General features: G+C 54.3%; 2 protein-coding genes across 7 annotated transcripts; one reads left to right on the top strand and one right to left on the bottom strand.

Annotated features, from left to right (window-relative positions):
* Positions 1 to 3,243: 3,243 nt before the first annotated feature.
* On the bottom strand, positions 3,244 to 10,348 carry CA14 (carbonic anhydrase 14). 4 transcript variants are annotated; one of them, XM_081968022.1, is made up of 10 exons: positions 9,500 to 10,348; positions 7,572 to 7,592; positions 7,137 to 7,316; positions 6,791 to 6,939; positions 6,074 to 6,169; positions 5,275 to 5,344; positions 4,346 to 4,503; positions 4,026 to 4,152; positions 3,817 to 3,837; positions 3,254 to 3,382 (listed from the first exon to the last, which is right to left on the bottom strand). In XM_081968022.1, exons 1-10 carry the CDS (start codon positions 9,555 to 9,557, stop codon positions 3,294 to 3,296), a joined length of 969 nt encoding a protein of 322 aa, XP_081824148.1. In that variant the 5' UTR covers positions 9,558 to 10,348; the 3' UTR covers positions 3,254 to 3,293. The 4 variants fall into 4 exon arrangements, with proteins under 4 accessions (XP_081824146.1, XP_081824148.1, XP_081824145.1 ...); XM_081968019.1 differs by lacking the exon at positions 9,500 to 10,348 and adding an exon at positions 7,691 to 8,764 and having other exon boundaries at positions 7,403 to 7,592; XM_081968021.1 differs by lacking the exon at positions 9,500 to 10,348 and adding an exon at positions 7,691 to 8,760 and having other exon boundaries at positions 7,448 to 7,592.
* On the top strand, positions 4,366 to 17,324 carry CIART (circadian associated repressor of transcription). 3 transcript variants are annotated; one of them, XM_081968014.1, is made up of 6 exons: positions 4,366 to 4,506; positions 13,404 to 13,952; positions 14,506 to 14,581; positions 15,170 to 15,248; positions 15,496 to 15,622; positions 16,663 to 17,324. In XM_081968014.1, the coding sequence occupies exons 2-6, from the start codon at positions 13,419 to 13,421 to the stop codon at positions 17,185 to 17,187; spliced, it is 1,341 nt and encodes a 446-aa protein (XP_081824140.1). In that variant the 5' UTR covers positions 4,366 to 4,506; positions 13,404 to 13,418; the 3' UTR covers positions 17,188 to 17,324. The 3 variants fall into 3 exon arrangements, with proteins under 3 accessions (XP_081824140.1, XP_081824139.1, XP_081824138.1); XM_081968013.1 differs by lacking the exon at positions 4,366 to 4,506 and adding an exon at positions 11,140 to 11,831; XM_081968012.1 differs by lacking the exon at positions 4,366 to 4,506 and adding an exon at positions 11,998 to 12,207.
* Positions 17,325 to 17,422: the final 98 nt, after the last annotated feature.

Raw genomic sequence — 17,422 nt, 5'->3', positions numbered from 1 at the left:
CTGATGCGGTTAGCTAGTTGGGTAGTGAAATGTCTGTGCTTAGTGAAACAACCAAGCCCAGAGAGCACCAAGGACCCCACAGCTCAACACCAAGTTATAAATGTTCTTTTCTAAAGATACAGTTACTCGAAGCATCGGTGTTGGGACTCTTATCACGTCTTATGGAAATGGTCAGTGATGAAGAATCCACAGGTGGTGATTCATTGTTATTGGACTGAAGGTACAGGCAGGTTGGTCGGTTGCTTTCTCTCTTATGGTTTGGAGACAATTGTAATCACATGCCATATTATTACAATCCGACTTGTGGAAAATGCAGTGGCTTCATTGGCTGCCCTTGTGCAGACTCAGTGTCAATCATTTGATATGGAGAATTAAGGTGTGATGTCATTCACGTTTACCTTTGTTCTGAATTCTAAATTTCTATAGAACGGTAGAATCCGTATTAGTCATAGCTCACTGCTACTCATACTTTTTCCTCAACTTTCCTTTTTGTCCCAATCTTTAACCATTTTTTCCACCAATTCTTTTGCTCTTCCATCCTTATGTTTTCATTAACATCTGTTTTCTCATTATTAATTTTGAATCCAGCTAAGCACCAACATCCTTTAATTTTTCCATTAATATTTCTATTGCTTCCAAAGGATTTTCCAGAATTATCAAATCCTGGGCAAATGCCCATAATTCATGTTTTCCATTTAATCCTCACCCCAGAAATTAAAATTTTGTCTCATGTCTCCGTTCAGCTAAGAAGAAGAACAGAAGAGCTAAGAACAAGGGTGAGAAGGGGCAGCTATGTCACGTCCCTTTCTGTATCTCACAAGGATTTGTTAATTCTCCATTTAGAATAGTCTGTGCAGGTGGTGAGGTACTTGGCAAGAAGATCACCCCTTGGCTCATCCTTTCAGAGACATTGCCTGACCTCAATGGAGAAACAGAATCACAAGGGCATAGTGGAAGCCCCTTTATCTTTTGGTTAAAAACCTAGGTTGATCTTTGTGAATAAAATCCAGAAAGACCATTTTCTGGAACCCTTTTCAGGATTTCTTGGCCAAAACCATCCTTAATAAGTTACAGTCACTATTCAGTAGTGCTGAATCCTGACCCCCTTTGGGTATTAATGCCATATTGGCCTCTGTCCAGCTGTCAGTCTGGGTGTATTTCCTGTCTCCTCTGCTTCTAAGTAAGGAGAAGCAGGTAAACCATCGGGCCCAACAGACTCTTTCCCTATTTTGGCCTTTTCTTTGGCTTCACAAGCTTCTCAGACCCAAGGGGGTCCCTTTAGTTCCTATACTTATTGTAAGGCAGGCGGGCCGGGGTCGCCGAAGGGCCTGGTCGGCACGGGGTGGGGGTGGGGGTGGCGGACGCCTGGGTTTCGCCCGAGAAGCTCAGGAAGGAGCCGCCGGCCGGGGTTTCCTGCGGGCTCTGCCTTCCTTCTGACACCCTTGCAGCGCGGCTCTTCCTCCGCAAACCGGCAACCTTCGCAGAAGCTGCCACCCTCTCCTGCGCTGACGGACGGGGCTTGACGTCAGCTGGGCCGGCAGGGAAGAGGCGGAAGCTGCGCGGCACCCGCCGCCCCGTCCCCCCTCGCGAAAAGGTGCCTTAGAGGCGCCCGAATGCCTGGCCCGCCAGCGGCCGCCTCTGGGGCAGGGCGCCCTTGGCGAGGCCCCAGCAGGGAATCCCTGCCTGCCGCCAGCTCGGACGGCGCCGATCGGGCGCGGCTTCTCCTCCGGGGGACTAGAGCTCCCAGGGGGCCCGTGTTGGAAGCTCCGCCCAGGGCCTCCCACTCGTCTCCTCGCTGCTCCTCCTCCTCCTCCTGCCGAGACCCCGATGGGGGCGCGCGTTTTTCTCGGCTGCTCCTTCATCGCCTTCGGGCCTGCGCTGGCGCTCTGCCTGCTAACTGTGGCCGGGGACCCGCTGCTTTTCCCCAGCAGGTGGGAATTGTACTCTGCATTTGGGACAAAGTGAGCCGCTTAGCAGACCAGGCCAAGTCTCCCAGTTCAAAGGCAGATGGGGGGGGGGGGGGAAATGGGTTCTCCCGGAGAGCTGAGCGAGCCCCAGTCCCTTACGTTCCCTAGTGGATTCCCATGTGCCCACAAAATCCCTTTGTTCTCAGCCTGAACTTTTCCTCCATCCCCTGCCTGGGGAATCCTGTAGACTCTAGGCACTGGACCTGGTGGGGCGCAAGACCACCATCTGCTGGATAGGAGGTGCCACTGTGTCTATATGAACAGGAAAAGATCTTTCTTTCTCTGACTAATTCTTTTTTTATAACGTCCCAATCCTCCTTTCCTTCTTTAACGTTGAGCCCTAAATCCTTTTATGAGTTGGTCCAAGGTGCAGTTCATAAAAAGAGTTCTCTGGTAACGGTTCTCATGCTGGGTCACCTTGGGCTAGGAGGGAAGCGGCCTCTGCCAATGGGTGGCCAAAGGCCTCTCGCACCTTGGGGCCCTTTCTGGACGTAGACGTCTTCTGCTTCCGCTGCCCGATTAAAAGGCTGGTCAAGCTCAAAAGCTGGGTTTGCCCAGTGCGTTTGCCTTGACTCAAAGAGGGCCGAGTGGTTTGTCACCTGAGCGTCCTGAGAAGCCGGTCCTTGTGCCAGCCCAACTGGTTTTGGGAATGTGGGTTCTGAATACTGGGCGAAACCAGCCCAGATATTCCACCTGGGCCTTGGGATTCCCATGGCTTCCTCCCTTTTGGCAATCATGGGAGTTGGCAGGAGACACCATAGCAGCTTTGTGTTTAAACCGAATCTTGGCGGGGCTGCGGATTCTCTTAGGGGTCCCAGCATTATGGAGGAGAAACTCTTCCCCAGGTACCAACTGCCTCCCTGCTGGGGAGGGAAATCAGCGTGGCAGATGAGGGAGGCCGGTGTTGGTTAGGCTAGTTCCTTCTCCAGACAATCTTGCTGGTTTCTCCTTCCTCCCCCCAGCCTAAATGCTTGTGGCTTCTGCAAAGAACAGAAAAGATGGCAGGGCTGCAGGAGGGAGTCTTGTCCTGGAGGGGAGGCTTCTGCGGTGGCCCTTTGCCCCTGCCATTCTTGTTGATTAGAGTAGAAAAACACAAAGCTCACGATGGGGGCAGGAGGAAGTTTAATAAATATCTATGGTGTTCTCTTTCCAGTAAAATTCTCTGTAGGTTTCCACATTCTCAGTACTCCACTTGGGTGAGGAGTGGTGGTAGGATGGCTTCCATCACTTGCCCCTCCAGAACAAAACATGTGGGGATCTCCCTTATCCTGGCACTGCAATGCAGTTAGGCAGGAACCGGGTTGGCGTCCCACATACACCTGCTCCTCACCGGGTCCTCTTTGCCAAAATCCAGCCAGCCAGGAAGACACCCAGGCAGCCCAAGAGAACTGCAACAATTATGGCAATGACCTCACCTGGAAAGGGAAAAGAGGGAACCAGGTAAGCACAGTGGAAGAGGGGATGGGCTGGGGGAGATTAATAAAACCCAAGTTTAAAAATGGAATACACTTCCTCTTTGAGGACTAGAACAGTGAACCAACTGAGGGGTGAGCCAGGAAGTTGACGGCTAAAAAACACTTAACTATCACAGCAGGTGTCGTTGTAGAATTCCCAAAAGGTGGTCAGGCTTGCCATCACATTTCCCATTTTCTTGGCATGATTATTGGAAGTTCTGACTGACAGAAACCCCTCCCCACCCCCACCTATGATGGCCAGCTCTTTAACCAGTGGTCCTCCTACCGCCCCAGGGCAGGCCTGGATTGGCAAGGCTCCCGTCCACCACCACCACCACCACTGCAGCTTGGCTAGCTGGCTGTGCAAGTCCCGCCTGGCCGGAGGGGAGTCACACCTGCAGAATAATCCGATGGGCCTGGAAGGGAAGGGAGAGAAATGCTGTTCTGGGGCAGATTTGCTGCCTCCTTCCCGCCTACCCATCCCCCCCTTTTTTTCCCTGCGTGATTTGGTGATGGACCAAACTTATCCACTAGAGGGCAGCCTCCCCCATCTTTACAGGTGAGTCCACCTACATAAACACCCAGGAAATCAGCTTCTGCTCACCGACAGGGAAGGAGGCCAAGACCAGGCGTTGGTTCAAGGACTGGGGCACCCGGAAGTTGCTGACCAGCAATTTGGAGGGTGTCTTCCCATGTTTTGTAGAATAAAGAGATTTCTGCAGCTTCTCCAGCTAGAAAAGATGTGAGTCAAGCCAGTTACTACTTTCCTCTAGAAACTAGAGGAATTTGCCCTCCCCCCACCTTTCTATTGAGTATAATGAGAACCATTCTCCAACAGCTGTCCTGCCCCTTCCCACCTCCCCCCATCCAATATGCAGAGCCTTTGCCTAAACTTAATGATCGACTTCATCTTTCAGGCTCTACCTGAGCGGCAGAGATGCGGGCTGGCTGGCGGAAAACTGTCCACAGCACACTCTGATAGCAAGGCGGGGTTGTCAGTGAACCAGTGTAACGGTAGTAGTGGCCCAGATGCTCCGGGAGCAGCTCTCGCACACTGAACGGAGCAACGGTGACTTCTTGCTCTGGTGAGTTTAGGGGGAGGGAAAATGGAAAGAGAAAACAAGAATGATGGCAGAAGAGGTGCGGGGGAGTGGGGAGTCCCGGGCTGGCTTTTGGGAGCCTTTCTGTTGCACCCCTGAGCCTATATAAGGCTGGAAGCCTGCCTAATCTGGGCCCCCAGCTCCAAGAAACGGGTAGGGGGTGCAGGTGGCCTTTCTGCAGGGCAGCTCCCTGGCTGATGGGCTTTTCAGTGCTTGCTTCTGAAGAATCTCACTACTGAGAAGCGCTGAGAATATAAAATCTACTTTCCAGCACATTTTTTCAAGAAATTAATGGTCCTGAATGCTTTGTTTCCACCCTTATTGTAAAATGGACCTGTGTTTAAAGAAGCAGACTGCAAAGTGACATGTCTCGATCCTCCTCGGGAGCCCAGCTTGGATTTCAGGGTCTCTGCTAGCACTTCCACTCTCCCCCTTGTGCTTTTGTTTCCCCCCCCCCCAGCCCCTGCAGACCCTCCCTCCCCCAAAGGACCCTCTACCCTGTTTTCCTGAAAATAAGCTCTCCCCAGATAATAAGCCCAATCAGGGTTTTGAGTGCATGGGCTAAAGTAAGCCCTCCCCCCAAAATAAACACTCCCTGAAAATATTGCAACACAGCAGCAGCCATGAGGTGACCACGCTCGTCGCCTCCTGCACCTCAAAAACAATAAGACCTCCCTGAAAATAAGGACAAGCGCTTATTTCAGGGGTCAACAGAAAATAAGACCCTGTCTCATTTTCGGGGAAACATTCTACCTGCATAAAGGATGCTGTCCAGGCGGTCCAAGATGTGGTTGTAGGCAGGATTCTCCACCACACTGTCAACCTGCCAGAGGCAAAGAAGAAATGACTTCTCTCTGTGGATCAACACTGGCTCTCTTTCTTTGCCAGGCCACCAAAGGCTGGCAGAGTGCCTATGGCTGAATAATTGGCTTCATGTGGGGCAGAGAACAGAAACAGGGATCAAGGGATAGGAGAAGGTGATTAAATAAACTGCAAGCTCACTCTGTTTGTTTGGCACTGCGGGCGAAGGTTTACCAAGGAGGCAGTTTTTATTCCGGAAAGAAGGTTCTGTGGCACCGTCACAGAGGAATTTTCGAGGCAAATCAGGTAGGAATCAGGCAGACTTCTTTAGATGGGAAACTGATGCCCTCAGCTACATAAGTCCACATGGAACTCACTCATGCCTCCTTTAGAGCACCGACCTCTGGTTGTGGTTTTTGAAGCGCTTTGCGGTGTGCCTTCTGTTAAAGCGCCCTGAAGGCCAGTGGTGGCTGCGTCCCTCTTTGTCAGCAGGGGAGCCTAGAGCTTAAGTGACCTAGTCTGTATGGAGAGCTTTCCTGGGCCTCCCCTGCCAGAAGCTCTGGAAGGATGTTAATAAACGTGGCATCTGTATGTTTCAGCGGTCGGTAGGGGCCGGAACGTGGCTGTCTAAGGAATGCCTGGTGCAAGGCAGCAGGGAGGGGGATCCTAAAGTGGCCAAGAAGGGTAGTGTGGAGGGTGGAAGAACCAAGGAAATGCTAGACTGCACCATCTTCACCCAGCAGAAACTCACCTCCAGGAAAATGCCTAGCACCGCCAGCCCATCCAGTTGGTGTTTGGCCACGCTCAGGTTGGCATACTTCTCTGAGTTGAAGTGGACCACATGAAGCTGAGGATGAGGACAGAGAGTTAGAGGGCAGGGAGGAAAAGCTTCGTGACTTTATTGAAATGTGGTGGAGTTGGGATTTCTTCTTGCGGGCAGCAAAGTCGGCTTTTCCGACTGTGGAAAACAGCTCCATTCCTCCTGCAGTCCGTGGGCAGAGGGGATCTGTTAGGGGGAAAGTGCCTTAGGGAGGAAAGAGAAATCACAACACACCAGTGAGGAAGGAGGGGACACAACTGACAGCGGAGTTTCACAGAGTAAGGATCGGCGGGATCCACGGTGCCAGAGTCCCAAGTCATTTGGGGGCTACAGATATTGGAAGGGTCCAGACCAGTCCATGCAAAATGGGTACAGAAAAGTGGCTCCTTCAGAAGAAAAGAGCTGGGCCCAGGGGAGGGCTGCCTACGCTGGGCTTTCCAGATGGGAGAGTCCCCGGAGTTCCCAGCCAGCCTCGGTGAACATTCTGAGTGTTGCAGTCCCCAGGTACCTCCAGCAGAACTGGGCTTTCCTTGCGGCTCTGCTCTCAACCGCGGCCAAAGAAGGAAGGCAGAGTGTTGGGCCAATCCCGGGGCAAGTGGGCTGTCCGGGGCTGCCTGCGCTTAAGGGCTGCTGCTGCTGCTGACTTACCTCTGCTGGGAAGGCGTGGCCATCCACAAGGTGCTCGGAGCCCCCGGCCCGGCTGTTGCTGCTGCTGCCCCAGTGGAAGTGCAGCTGCACTGCTGAGTAGAGGCTGGGCAGGCCGTGCAGGTGCAGGTTCTCGGGGAGGGAGAGCTGCACTGTGGAGGCAGAGAGCAAGGAGCCTCAGCTTGCCACCAGCGGGGAGAAGGAGCACTGCCACAAAGCAGATCTATGGTACGGTGCTCCTTCTGGAGTTACTAGTCCTCAAGGGGGGGGAGGGAGGGAGGCAGAAAAAGCACTGTCCTCTCAACCAAACCTTTGCACCATAAACAGCAGCTCCTGTGAATGTTCCCACCTGTGTGCCCGTTGTTGGTCAGGGTCAAGGAGCCGCTCCCAGGGTCTCGGTATCCCTCTGGCTCAATGGGGGGCAGAGAAGGATCGTATTGGACCAAATCTGTCTGGATATTGAGGGGCGATTGAGCCTGCCAACCGCAGTCTGGGTATCTCTCTGCCCAGTGCGTCTGCCCTTCGGAGCCTGGAAAAAGAGAAAAGGCTTATGGATCCGGGGTGCAGAAATCTTCCCCCCTCATAAAATGTTTCCTCCCCCTATTCTGGAAGTGCCTTTTTTTTCCAACTGGAGACTTCCGAAGGGCCTTTCTGGAGCACCTGAAGGACCGTGGGAGGCTTTGTCAGCGAAGAGGCATGTTTGGGTAGCCCTTCCCGACTTTGTGGTTGCATTTGCAATTCCGATGAGCAGAGGAAGACATTGCTTGTAGCTGTTTCTCCTTACCTTCGTATGTCCAGTGGGGACCTGCAGCAGAAGGGCAGAGGAAGAGACTCTTGGCTGACAGCTCCAGGTGCGGGGGCACTTCCACCCTGGCAGAAAGAGCCCATAGCAAAGAAACCCACCTGTGAGCTGCAAGACCGGGCTAGATCCTTCACGAGGGGAGAATCCCACTCCAGCTTCACAACAGACCGCCAAGTGACCTTGCAGCCATCAGGGATAGGAGAGCAGTTGCTCCCTCTTGGCATGGCTGTGTCTGTGGGAGCCCCACTCTTAAATGCAACGGGCACCATCTCCAGCTGTCCCCGGCCGTGGCGCGATATCCTGACCTGCCTTCTCCCCCCCCCCCCCCCCGTGCTGGAATTCTGCCCTTCACTTCAGAAAGGAGCTTTGGAAGAAAGAGCAGCTAATCTCCAGGGGCCTCAAAGCATTGCCAACTGGCACTGCAAGACCAGCCTCCCACCAGACCTTTGAAATAAGGGGCTGTTTTTCTTATCTAGGCGGTAGCCTCTTCCTCTCTTTTGAAAGAAGGAAACCTGAGTTGATGCACTGGAGAAAAGAGCCTGAATTCTTCCACCCTGAAAAAGGGCAGCTGGCCGTGAGCAGACATGTCGCCTCCTGAAGGCTCGTGAGCTGCTGCTAAATTTATTCTGGCTGGTGGCGTGAATATGTGTGTTTGGCCTCCTCCCCAGATCCAAGAGGAGTCCCAGAGCCGAAATCCCTCCAATGTTGCCCCTGTCTCTCGGAGGACCTGGGGGCCTGGCCCAGCACACGGCCTCCTCCTTCTCTTGGTCTGGGCACCCTGTTTAGACCTGGCTTGAAGCCGTGGCTTCCTGCCCCCCCCCCCGCCAAAGAGAGCTCATCCTGTGCTTTCTCCTCCTTCCCTGTGGCAGAGGCAGGTGTCAGACCGCCATTTCCTTGCCCTCCGCTCCCCTTGAGCTCCACTCGGCTGGGCCTGCCAGAAGGTCTTGTGTTTGCAGCCTCGGATACAGTTTGGGAGTTGTCAGCCCAGACTGCAGAGTCCATGAGCCACGGAAAACAGATCATGCTGTAGAGCGACAAAGAGTTTGAGGCAGATGGGTGGATCTGATGAAAAGTATTCTGCACCCAAAAACCTTTGGCATAATTGCCTTCAAATGCCTCTCGGTCCTCTGTGCTTTCTCCAAAAGGCAACTGGACTTTCTTGGGGTTCCCCCCCCATAAAACATTTTTGCTTCTCATGCAAGAAGCTTCTTCAGTTGTAGAAAGTCCAATTGCCTTTTGGAAAAAGCACCTCTGGGTTAGCTTTCAAGGCTTCCAGGACAGACTCATGCTTATTCCCTACCTGAAATCTTCTCTTATTACAAATGGTTGTATTCTCTAAAAATTGTAATCTTTTCTTATTACTTTGTTTTCATCACTCTTTCCCTTTGTCTTGGGCTCTTCAGAAACTTTCTTTCAAAAATAGTGCCCCTGCTTCTTGGTAAATAGTTTTCCAGGATTGTTACTCTCCCATTTTATCAGAGTATTTTCAGCTTCATTCATTCTTACAAGTGAAAGGCTGATAGATCCTTCCAGAAGGCACTGCAAGTTCTACAGCTTCTGGGAGTCCTAACCAAACAGAAGAGAAAGGAGGGCAAGCTCTCTATGGACCTTCCTCCCCGCAAAGAGCGAAAAGAGTAGAGTTGTTTGCAAACTTTGCCAGTGCTCCATCCAAAGGATTAGTCTGAGAACGGGGGCTCCCTTGCCTTTCAGAGAAACAAATAAGCGTATTTTTTTAGAAAAATTAAAATGCCTCAGCAACCCAGAGTGGTTACCAGGGGTAGTTGCATTGTTGTGTCCATCAGAGTCTCTGCCAGGGAAAGCCCCCCCCCCCCAGCTGCCTAATTGCAGTGGGTCCCCCTGGAGAAAGGAAGAAACAAAGGGCTGGGAGGAAAAAGAGAAACACCACTTACCCCCACTTGCAGCCAGGGCTTGGGAAAGAGCTTGCCAGAGGGAGAGAACTAGCAACATCTTGGAATATCAGAAAAGGAAAAAGCAGGTGGAATGGGAGAAAAACTCCAAAGAAATGGACGGGTCCTGAGCCAAGAGGAGTCTCTGGTTGGCCAAAGATGGAATCTTCCGCTCCCACATCTGCACCCCACTGCTTGCCTCTTTCCAGGGGAGTCAGGAGGTCCCCATTGGACACCGGCCAGAAGGCGGCCAATGCCATTTAAGGTGGCTCTGGGCAAGCCAGGCAGCTGGCCTGCGGCTGAGGACTCGACTCCTTAAATCGCCCGTCCACCGGTCTGTAGAGTCCCAAATGTGTTTGGACAGGGGGGAGGGAGCTGGAAGAGCTTGGCTCCCCTTCGGGCCTGTGCCAGCCAAGTGCCTGTGCAACAGGCGCCTATTTTCATCTGAGCTCTCAGGCAGGCATGGGGAGAGGGGCTCCAGGGGATGGTCTGGAGGAGGCACAGCTTTGGCCTGGCTCAGAGGCAGGGACAGGGGCGAAGTAGCGGCCATGCGCTGTTGAGCTTCCACGTATGGACACGCAGCACTTTAGCTGTTGCCGCTTTCTCATTTCACCTTGCACCCAAAAAGCAGTCTGGACATATTGAGCACCATGGCTTGGTTGTGGCATCCCGGAGGCCCCCGTCTGGTCCTGGGGAAGCCCGGGTGGGGAGGCATCTCCTGCTGCTATAAGAAGTCTCCCCCTCATTGCAGCAGAGTTGGTGGCTTGTTGCTGCGTACAGAATGTTGCTAAGAACTTGGGCAGGAGTCATTTCCAGTCTGGTGCTTCATGACCTGCAGACCTTTATGTTTCCCCCTTCCCCACCCTTGACTGGCTGGAAGGTGTTGGGGTGGGATATAGCGCACGTTAGCTGAATGTGCTTGTTGGCATTGTGGCAGTTAATAGCTGACTTGAGGTTCTGTAGATGTATTTTTCTGATGTAGGAAGTGTACGCATTGCTAATCCGTAATGAATAGTGAAGAATAAAAGAAAAGCTGAATTTCAAAGAGAAAGTGGTTGGCAGAGAAAGGGTTAAGCACATCCCATCCCCCATCCCCCCCATGGAATAGGCTTTGTTGCTTAACTGGGGAGAACCACAAGGGCTGCTGGTGCCTGGAAAGGCAGCCAATTGGTGGAGCCACAGCAGTGGGGCCAAAGGTCCTTACAGCCACTGACCTTTTATTATCTTGCTGAAAGAAGATTGGCTAAAAGACAAGCAGCAGACCTCCCATGATGGCATTCTGCTTCCCTGGGGGGAAGCAGGCAGGCACACCCAGGAAACTCCTCCCCCACCCCCAGTTTGGGCTGGACCCCGCCAGTTCCTTCTTCTGTGCTGGGTTTCTGCCAGCCTGAGACAGAGCAGGTCACGGTGACCCAGTTACCCACCCAGTGTTTGCCTGATTGCGCCAGGTTGTGCAGTGGGGGGAAAGCATGGCAAGGGAGCCCTTCCCCAGCCAGGCCAGGAAAGGCAAAGCAGCAGGTCTCCCCTTGCCTCAGGGCAGGGAGGGAGGCAGCCAATCCCTTTGGCGAAGGGGCAGGAGGAGGAAAGGGGACAAAGGGGGAACCTGCCTTGATTTCTCAAGCCAAAGAAGCAGTTGGTGCCAGTGTGTTTGGTCCAAACCCCTAGCCATGGGACACTGGCTTATGCTGTGGAACCCAAACTCTGCTACTCAAGGTTAAAGCCAGGTTCTCCAGGGGCTTTGATGGAGCCACTGGGCCTTTTGGGCATTGGGGAAGCTGGAGGTGTGAGCGTAACCCTCGGTGAAACACAAACGCAGCCTAGACTCGAACGTTGCGCCAGCGTTCCACGTATTGGGAGGAGAGGAAGGGGTTGCTTGGTGGGCATTTCAAGCAGATGGCGCCGGGGCGCTTTGGGAAGAAGGCGGGTTCCTGCTCTCTTCTCCGGATGGAGGCGCCTTAGGTTCGCGCCGCTGCGGTTTCGCCTCCACTAAATCGCCTAATCCCGATTAACGCTGGTGACGATCACGGGATGTTCGGGGCAGATTCGGGACTGCGCGTCCCCGAAGGCGAAGAACACGAAAGCCGACTGGGGGTTGCGTAACGGGCGGGACGGGGCTCCGCTGCTCCGTGTGGAGAGCGCGCCATCAAGAGGGTCGCCGGCGGAGGGATGGAGCCGCTGGGCAGTTCCTCCCCAGCCGGATGAAGGGAGCTTTGCCAGCAGCCCCGCCGCCTTCCAATCGCGCCGCCTTCGCTGCCTCCTCCGTCCCTCTCCAGCGATTCGCACCGATAGCGGCCCGGTTATGAACCGCCTTCCCTCCCGAGGACCCTCCCGCCAGGTAAGCCGGGCCGCGGATCCCATTCCCACAGTCCCGCAAAACGAAAGCCCGGCGGAGGCCGTTTTGCACGCCGCTGCCACGCGCGCGGAGAGACACGGGGCGGCCCACTCGCCTCCCCCCCGCCGCTACCCCGTGCGACCCGCCTGTCGCCGCCTGCGCCTGGCCGGGGCCCCTCCAGCCAATGGGCGCGCGGCCCATCCCCCGTTGGGCGGCGCCCAGCCAATGGGGCGGCGGGACCGCGGCGCCTTCGGGGCGGGCCAGGAGGGGCGGGACCTTCGGGCACGTGCGGAGCCGCACATTGCCTCGTGGTGCAGTCCCTGAGCTGGGCTCGGATTCCCGGCGGCCGGCACTTCGTCGGAGCCGCCCGGAGCAGCCGGTGGGTATTGGCGGCGCGAGCCTTTCCGTCCCCCTAGATTTTCCAACGGGGGTTCGGGGTCGCAAAGCGAGGCGGGCGGGACAGGGGCGACCCCCTCCGGGCCATGTGCAGAGTGCGGCGGTCCCGTCTGGAGGGTGGCGGCTGCCCTTGCCTTTGGGGAGCGACCGGCGCTTTCTTTCTTCCGGGGAGGGAGCGGGAGCGGGTTCGCGTGGGACCGCTGGGCGAGCGGGGTCGCAGGCTGGGCGAGGGGGCAGGAAGTCAATCCCGGCTTCGGCTCCTTTGCCTTTTGGAGCCGGCGGCAGGGCGAGCTCGGGACTTCGGAACGCAGCGTCAGACCTTGGCCAAGGCGGCTCTGGAGCTGGCCTGGAGAGCTCCTGCGAGGCCGGGGGGAGGGAGGTGGGTTTCCTGGCCAGAGACGCCCCCGAACTGTGCGGAGGCGGCTTCCGAGTCCTTTCGGGTGCGGTGGCCGTTGGGGCAACGGGGGCCTCGATCTGCCTTCGACGTTTCGTTGGCTTCGCACCACCCGCGAATTTCGCGGACTGCCGCTGGGGCCGCTCAAGGGCTTCCGGGCCTTTCGGTGCTTGCGCCCTTTGTGGCTGTTCAGCACCAGCCCGACGGGCAGCGCACCCACCGTCTGCGGGGTTGGCCCTCCGAAGACCTGGCTTCCAGCGCCTCACTGGAGAAACCCGCGGGGTGACTGGGCGGTTGGCGCTCAGGGTGGCGGCGGCGGCGGCGGCGGCGGCGGACGGGCGACCTGGAGCAGCTCCAACAAATCCACCCTGTTTCCTCTGCTTTCTCACCGGAAATGGAGATGCAACGCCTTTCCCTGAGAACGGAGAAGGCTTTCCCCTGGGAGGAGGGTGCAGAACACTGGCATATCGAACTCTGCAGGGCCTGGAAGCGGCCAGGCCTGGGAGCTGCTTGGCTGGGCTGCAGTGCTGACCCAATGGCCAGAAATGCTCTCTTCTGGAGGTTCTGTTCCGTGGCTCAACGGAGCCAGCATGGGGGCTTCTGTCCCCTGCAGCCTTGAGTGATGCTGCTGCTTAAAGGAACAGGAGGGGGGCTCTCAGTTCCAGAAAGAGAACGGGGTGGGTGGGTGGGAATGTCTTGTGGAAAGAGCAACCCGTAAATGCTTTCTTGTCTAAGTGCCTGCAGAGGGAAGCCAGGCTGATGGACACCCCCTCCCTCTCTTTTAGCAATCAAGAGAATCCATGGATGACACGGACAAAAGAAGCCTCTCTTCCGGGGAGTCTTTCCATTCGGTGGAAAGTGCCACCAGCGAAGAGGAGGAAGAGCAGCTCGTGTCCCCAAAGGGGAACTTCAGAATCTTCGTTCTGGATGATGGGAAGGAGGTGAGGCTGCCGAGACACCGTTGCCTCCAGGGCTCAGGATTCCTCCTCTTGCCAGGTCTCTCTGGTCAGGGACCCAAGCGGCCCCTTGGATTGCAGCCTCCTGGCTCTGCCTGCCTCCATGACCCAGAGGGTCCCAAGGAGACACTCCGTAGTCTCCAGGTCAGTCCAAACGGAAGCCTGCCTGGGCAGAGGGTGAAGCGAAAGAGGGCCGAGGGTAGTGGTGGTTGTAAGCGCCAGAGCAGCGCCACAGGAGGCAGCCGGCCCCCTCTGTGCCCCGCAGCATCTGTGCCATCGCCTGGGATAAAGAGGCAGCGGAGGAAGGAAACGGTAGCGGAAAAGACCCTGTGCTGCTCTTCCTGTCGGACGGAAGGGGACCAAGCCTTTGCACAAAAGGTGAGTCCACTGGCAGCCCCGGAGGGAGGATGACCAACTAGGGACTGGGAGAGCTCTCTCTGTGAAAGTAGACCCACCAAGAGACTCCTGGATGGTCTGATGGTTAGCCCACGGCTCCTTCCTTTTACGGGTGAAAGGGAAGAATCTGCTGGGGATTTGATGAGCAATCGTCACCAGGCTGAAAAGGATTGTTTTCACTCGGCAGAACAGTGGAGGCCACATGGCTGTCTGGTTTGATAAGGAGGCGGCGTTGTTCAGTCAGTTCACCTTAAGACTTTGGAGGTGGCTTGGACAAGACAGCTTAGAGTGGGAGTTCTGCTAGTAGAGTGGCCCTTTGGGCTCAGGCTGCAGATAGGTGGTAACCTCATGGCCACAGTGCCCCTGTTGACCTAGACAGTGGCTCCGCCTGCATTGTTTTATAAGAAAGCATGCAACAGATGCAGGAAGAAACATCAATTGTAGTCTTCTGTTCATCCCCAGATTCTTTTTTTTAACTTTAAAATCTTGTTGTGCAGCTTTTCATACTTCACACCCTTGTGCTCCATGTTTACAGTGCTGGGAACTCCAAGGCTTTGTCCGGCCCCTGTCGGAGCTTCTGAATCGCTTGAAAATGGGCTGCTTTGACCAAGGTTAGGAGCAGCAGGTGCACCTGGCTGGGTGCCTTGATGGGAGCGAAGTGGGCTGGACACCCTGGCAACCGGGGACTTAGCAAGCTGCAAGTGTGGCCTGGGTACCTGGAAGGAGAACCCTGTTGGATGCAGCCATGGAGATACATGATACTGGCCACTTTGATTCCAATATTCCCATTACAGCGGGCCCTTCATAGAGAAGCTTGGGGTGGGGTGGGGGGCATCCCATTGTAGTTCAGAAGCCTCTGAAGCACCGAGTTCTTACACACAGCCCAGCAGGTTGTCTTGGAGATCAGTCACTTCCCCTTTACAACCAGAGCTTCGAAAATGGATGGTCTCTTCTTTGCTTTTCTTGCCCCCTCCCCCCCCTTGAAGTCCCCTTCTACAGACAGGTGGGTGTTGGAATTAACAATCAATGTGGTCAAGTCATAGAGAACTGAAGAGATGACGGCCTGCCCATCACCCTTTCACCGGTGCAGTCCGATTCTAGGCAGCAGGCAGTGGGGGGAATGGTTTGAGATCTGTCGTTCTAATCCATCCAATTCTAGCAGCCACGTTTATGGAGCTTCCTGTTTTGACGCCTTGCAGGTCTAAGCAGTTTCCAGCAGAGCGTGGCCATGGATCGGATCCAGCGGATCATTGGTGTCCTTCAGAAGCCTCAGATGGGGTAAGGATCTCCTTTTTTGGCCAGGGCTGCTCAAGCCCCCTAACTTAGCCAGATGCCTTAAACGTCTCCCACTGTGCTATTGCAGTTCTGAGACTTGCCTTGTCAGCCCCCTCTGGACTGCATTTTGCAAGGGAAGAGCCTTTAAAAACAGTGCTGTAGCTTTCCTCGTGTGTAGATTTAGAAGAACCTGGAAGCCTCCATTGCATATGTTTATGTGTGCGTGGCTTCATTTCCCCTTGGCCTCCAGGGAGCGATACCTGGGCATCCTGTTGCAGGTGGAAAAGATGCTCAAGATCTGGTTCCCTCACATCCCCTTGAAGGACTCCCAGGCCAGCTACAGTGTGTCAGCCAGGGGGCCGTGTGAGGCAGCAAAGGTGAGTGCCAAGATCCCTTTGTTCCACCTGACGTGGCTGGATTCTGCCCATAACGCACTGACATTATTGTACATATGTAAACACTTGACCTGACCTGTAGGGCCTGGATGGCTTTCTCTGGGGTGATCTCTCCTTTCTGTACAGAGAGGGCTGTCGTTTGTTTTTTCTTTCCTCTCTGGAACTTGTAGGAGTGGTGGGAGCGTTTGTGTTTCTTTGTCCAGTTGATTACACCTGCCCGGCTTTCCTTGGATTCTCACTATTCTGTATAGTCTAAGTTAATAATGCTTCCCCTATTAACACCTCCTGATCCTGGACAATAATGTTCCTGGCCTGTTTCAAAAAAGTTGATTTAGCCACGGGATTTGATTGGATGGATGGATGGATTAAATTTATTTGCTGCTCATCTACAACTCTGGGCAACCTTTTGCCCTTGTCTCACCCCATGTTCTCTTTGGCCATGTTGGATGGATCCAAACCACATCCTGTGCTTCCTCAGAGAAATGGGCATTGTGGTCTGACACCTCTGGAGGAAGCCTTGCTGAGGAAACCTCTTGATAGCCCCCAGTCTCGTGTGTGCAAAGCAAGTTTTGCATGAATGGTCATGATCCTAAGGGACTCAGTCCCCACTGACTGTTCTTGACATAGAAAATAAAGAACCCAGAAGTTAATTTCATGAATGCTGCCAATTGATAAAACCTCAGGATTGGGGCCTGCCTCACTTCCAGGAGGGATGCTTAGCCGCTCTTTTGTGTTGTGACTTGCATCCTGGTGGCGCAGTGGTTACAATGCAGTATTGCAGGGTAATTCTGACTACCAGCAGTTCGGCAGTTTGATCCTGACCAACTCAAGGTTGAGTCAGCCTTCCATCCTTGAAGTGGGTAAAATGAGGACCCAGATTGTTGGGGGCAGTAGGCTGACTCTGTAAATCACTTAGGTAAAGCATTGTGAAGCGGTATCTAAGTCTAAATGCTATTGCTATCCTGTTGAAGGGGTTCTTGGGGATCCTTACACTCGGCTTGATTTCTCACCATTTCTCGCAGTCCCGCTGTGTAGAAGACCAAATCATGGGAAGCAGAAGCACGCCCATCCAAGATGACATGCTGAAGCCTTTCTCAGACCTCTCTTCCTTAGAAGACCATGATGTTGGCACTCGGCAGGGAGAACCGGTGCCCATGGGCAATGGCCCTGCTCTGAACCTGTCCTGGATTCACACGTTGCCCTTGAACCCTCTCTTGGGACAAGTAGACTTCAGTCAGATGAACTCTGTGCTTGGGCAGATCTTGCTGGGGCCAAACGCGAGCAATTGTGGAGTGGTTTTCTTTCTGCAAAAGGTTATGTTTACACAGGCTGCTTCCAAGACTCTGGAACATGGCTGTCCTCCTGGCATGTTGTTCTCCGGCTCAGGGGAGCCACCTCGCTGTCAAAGCTTGCCTGGCGTCCTGACAGCAAGCAACTCTGCCCCCTCTCTTGGTGGCCTCTCTTTGTCGCTGCCCCACTTGTCTGGGGAGAAGCTGGAGAGGAGTGAAGCGTCTATAGGAAAATCTGTGAAGTGCCGCAGCTCCTGATGCCCCAGAAGATGAATTTCCCTTGACATGCAGACCATTTCCCCCTTCTTCACAAACTTTTTAAAAACTTAAATATTTCACATATGTTCAAGAGAAAGCAGAATTGTACTTTAATTTCAATAAAGACGCTGCCACAATGGCTGTTTATGAGGTTCATGAGGTTTTCCCCATCCTTTAGACATTTATCTTTGTGATCTGATGCTAAACTATATGCTCTTGGCCAAATACGGTCTAG

The sequence above is a fragment of the Natrix helvetica genome (assembly GCF_964273705.1).
Source record: "Natrix helvetica genome assembly, chromosome: 16".
Classification (NCBI taxonomy): domain Eukaryota; kingdom Metazoa; phylum Chordata; class Lepidosauria; order Squamata; family Natricidae; genus Natrix; species Natrix helvetica.
The sequence above is the reverse complement of the archived record's forward strand: the minus strand, read 5'-3'. Positions and strand labels throughout refer to the sequence as shown.

What these genes read in the sequence shown, in the direction of transcription:
- CA14 (XM_081968019.1), bottom strand. Translation starts at nt 7,858, where the DNA reads ATGGTGCCCGTTGCATTTAAGAGTGGGGCTCCCACAGACACAGCCATG. An exon ending in CCCGGTCTTGCAGCTCACAG is followed by an intron (nt 7,593 to 7,690) that starts GTGGGTTTCTTT and finishes CTTCTGCTGCAG; the next exon opens with GTCCCCACTGGACATACGAA. An exon ending in GACCAACAACGGGCACACAG is followed by an intron (nt 6,940 to 7,136) that starts GTGGGAACATTC and finishes CTGCCTCCACAG; the next exon opens with TGCAGCTCTCCCTCCCCGAG.
- CIART (XM_081968012.1), top strand. Translation starts at nt 12,013, where the DNA reads ATGGGCGCGCGGCCCATCCCCCGTTGGGCGGCGCCCAGCCAATGGGGC. An exon ending in AATGGGCTGCTTTGACCAAG is followed by an intron (nt 14,582 to 15,169) that starts GTTAGGAGCAGC and finishes GACGCCTTGCAG; the next exon opens with GTCTAAGCAGTTTCCAGCAG. An exon ending in GGCCGTGTGAGGCAGCAAAG is followed by an intron (nt 15,623 to 16,662) that starts GTGAGTGCCAAG and finishes CATTTCTCGCAG; the next exon opens with TCCCGCTGTGTAGAAGACCA.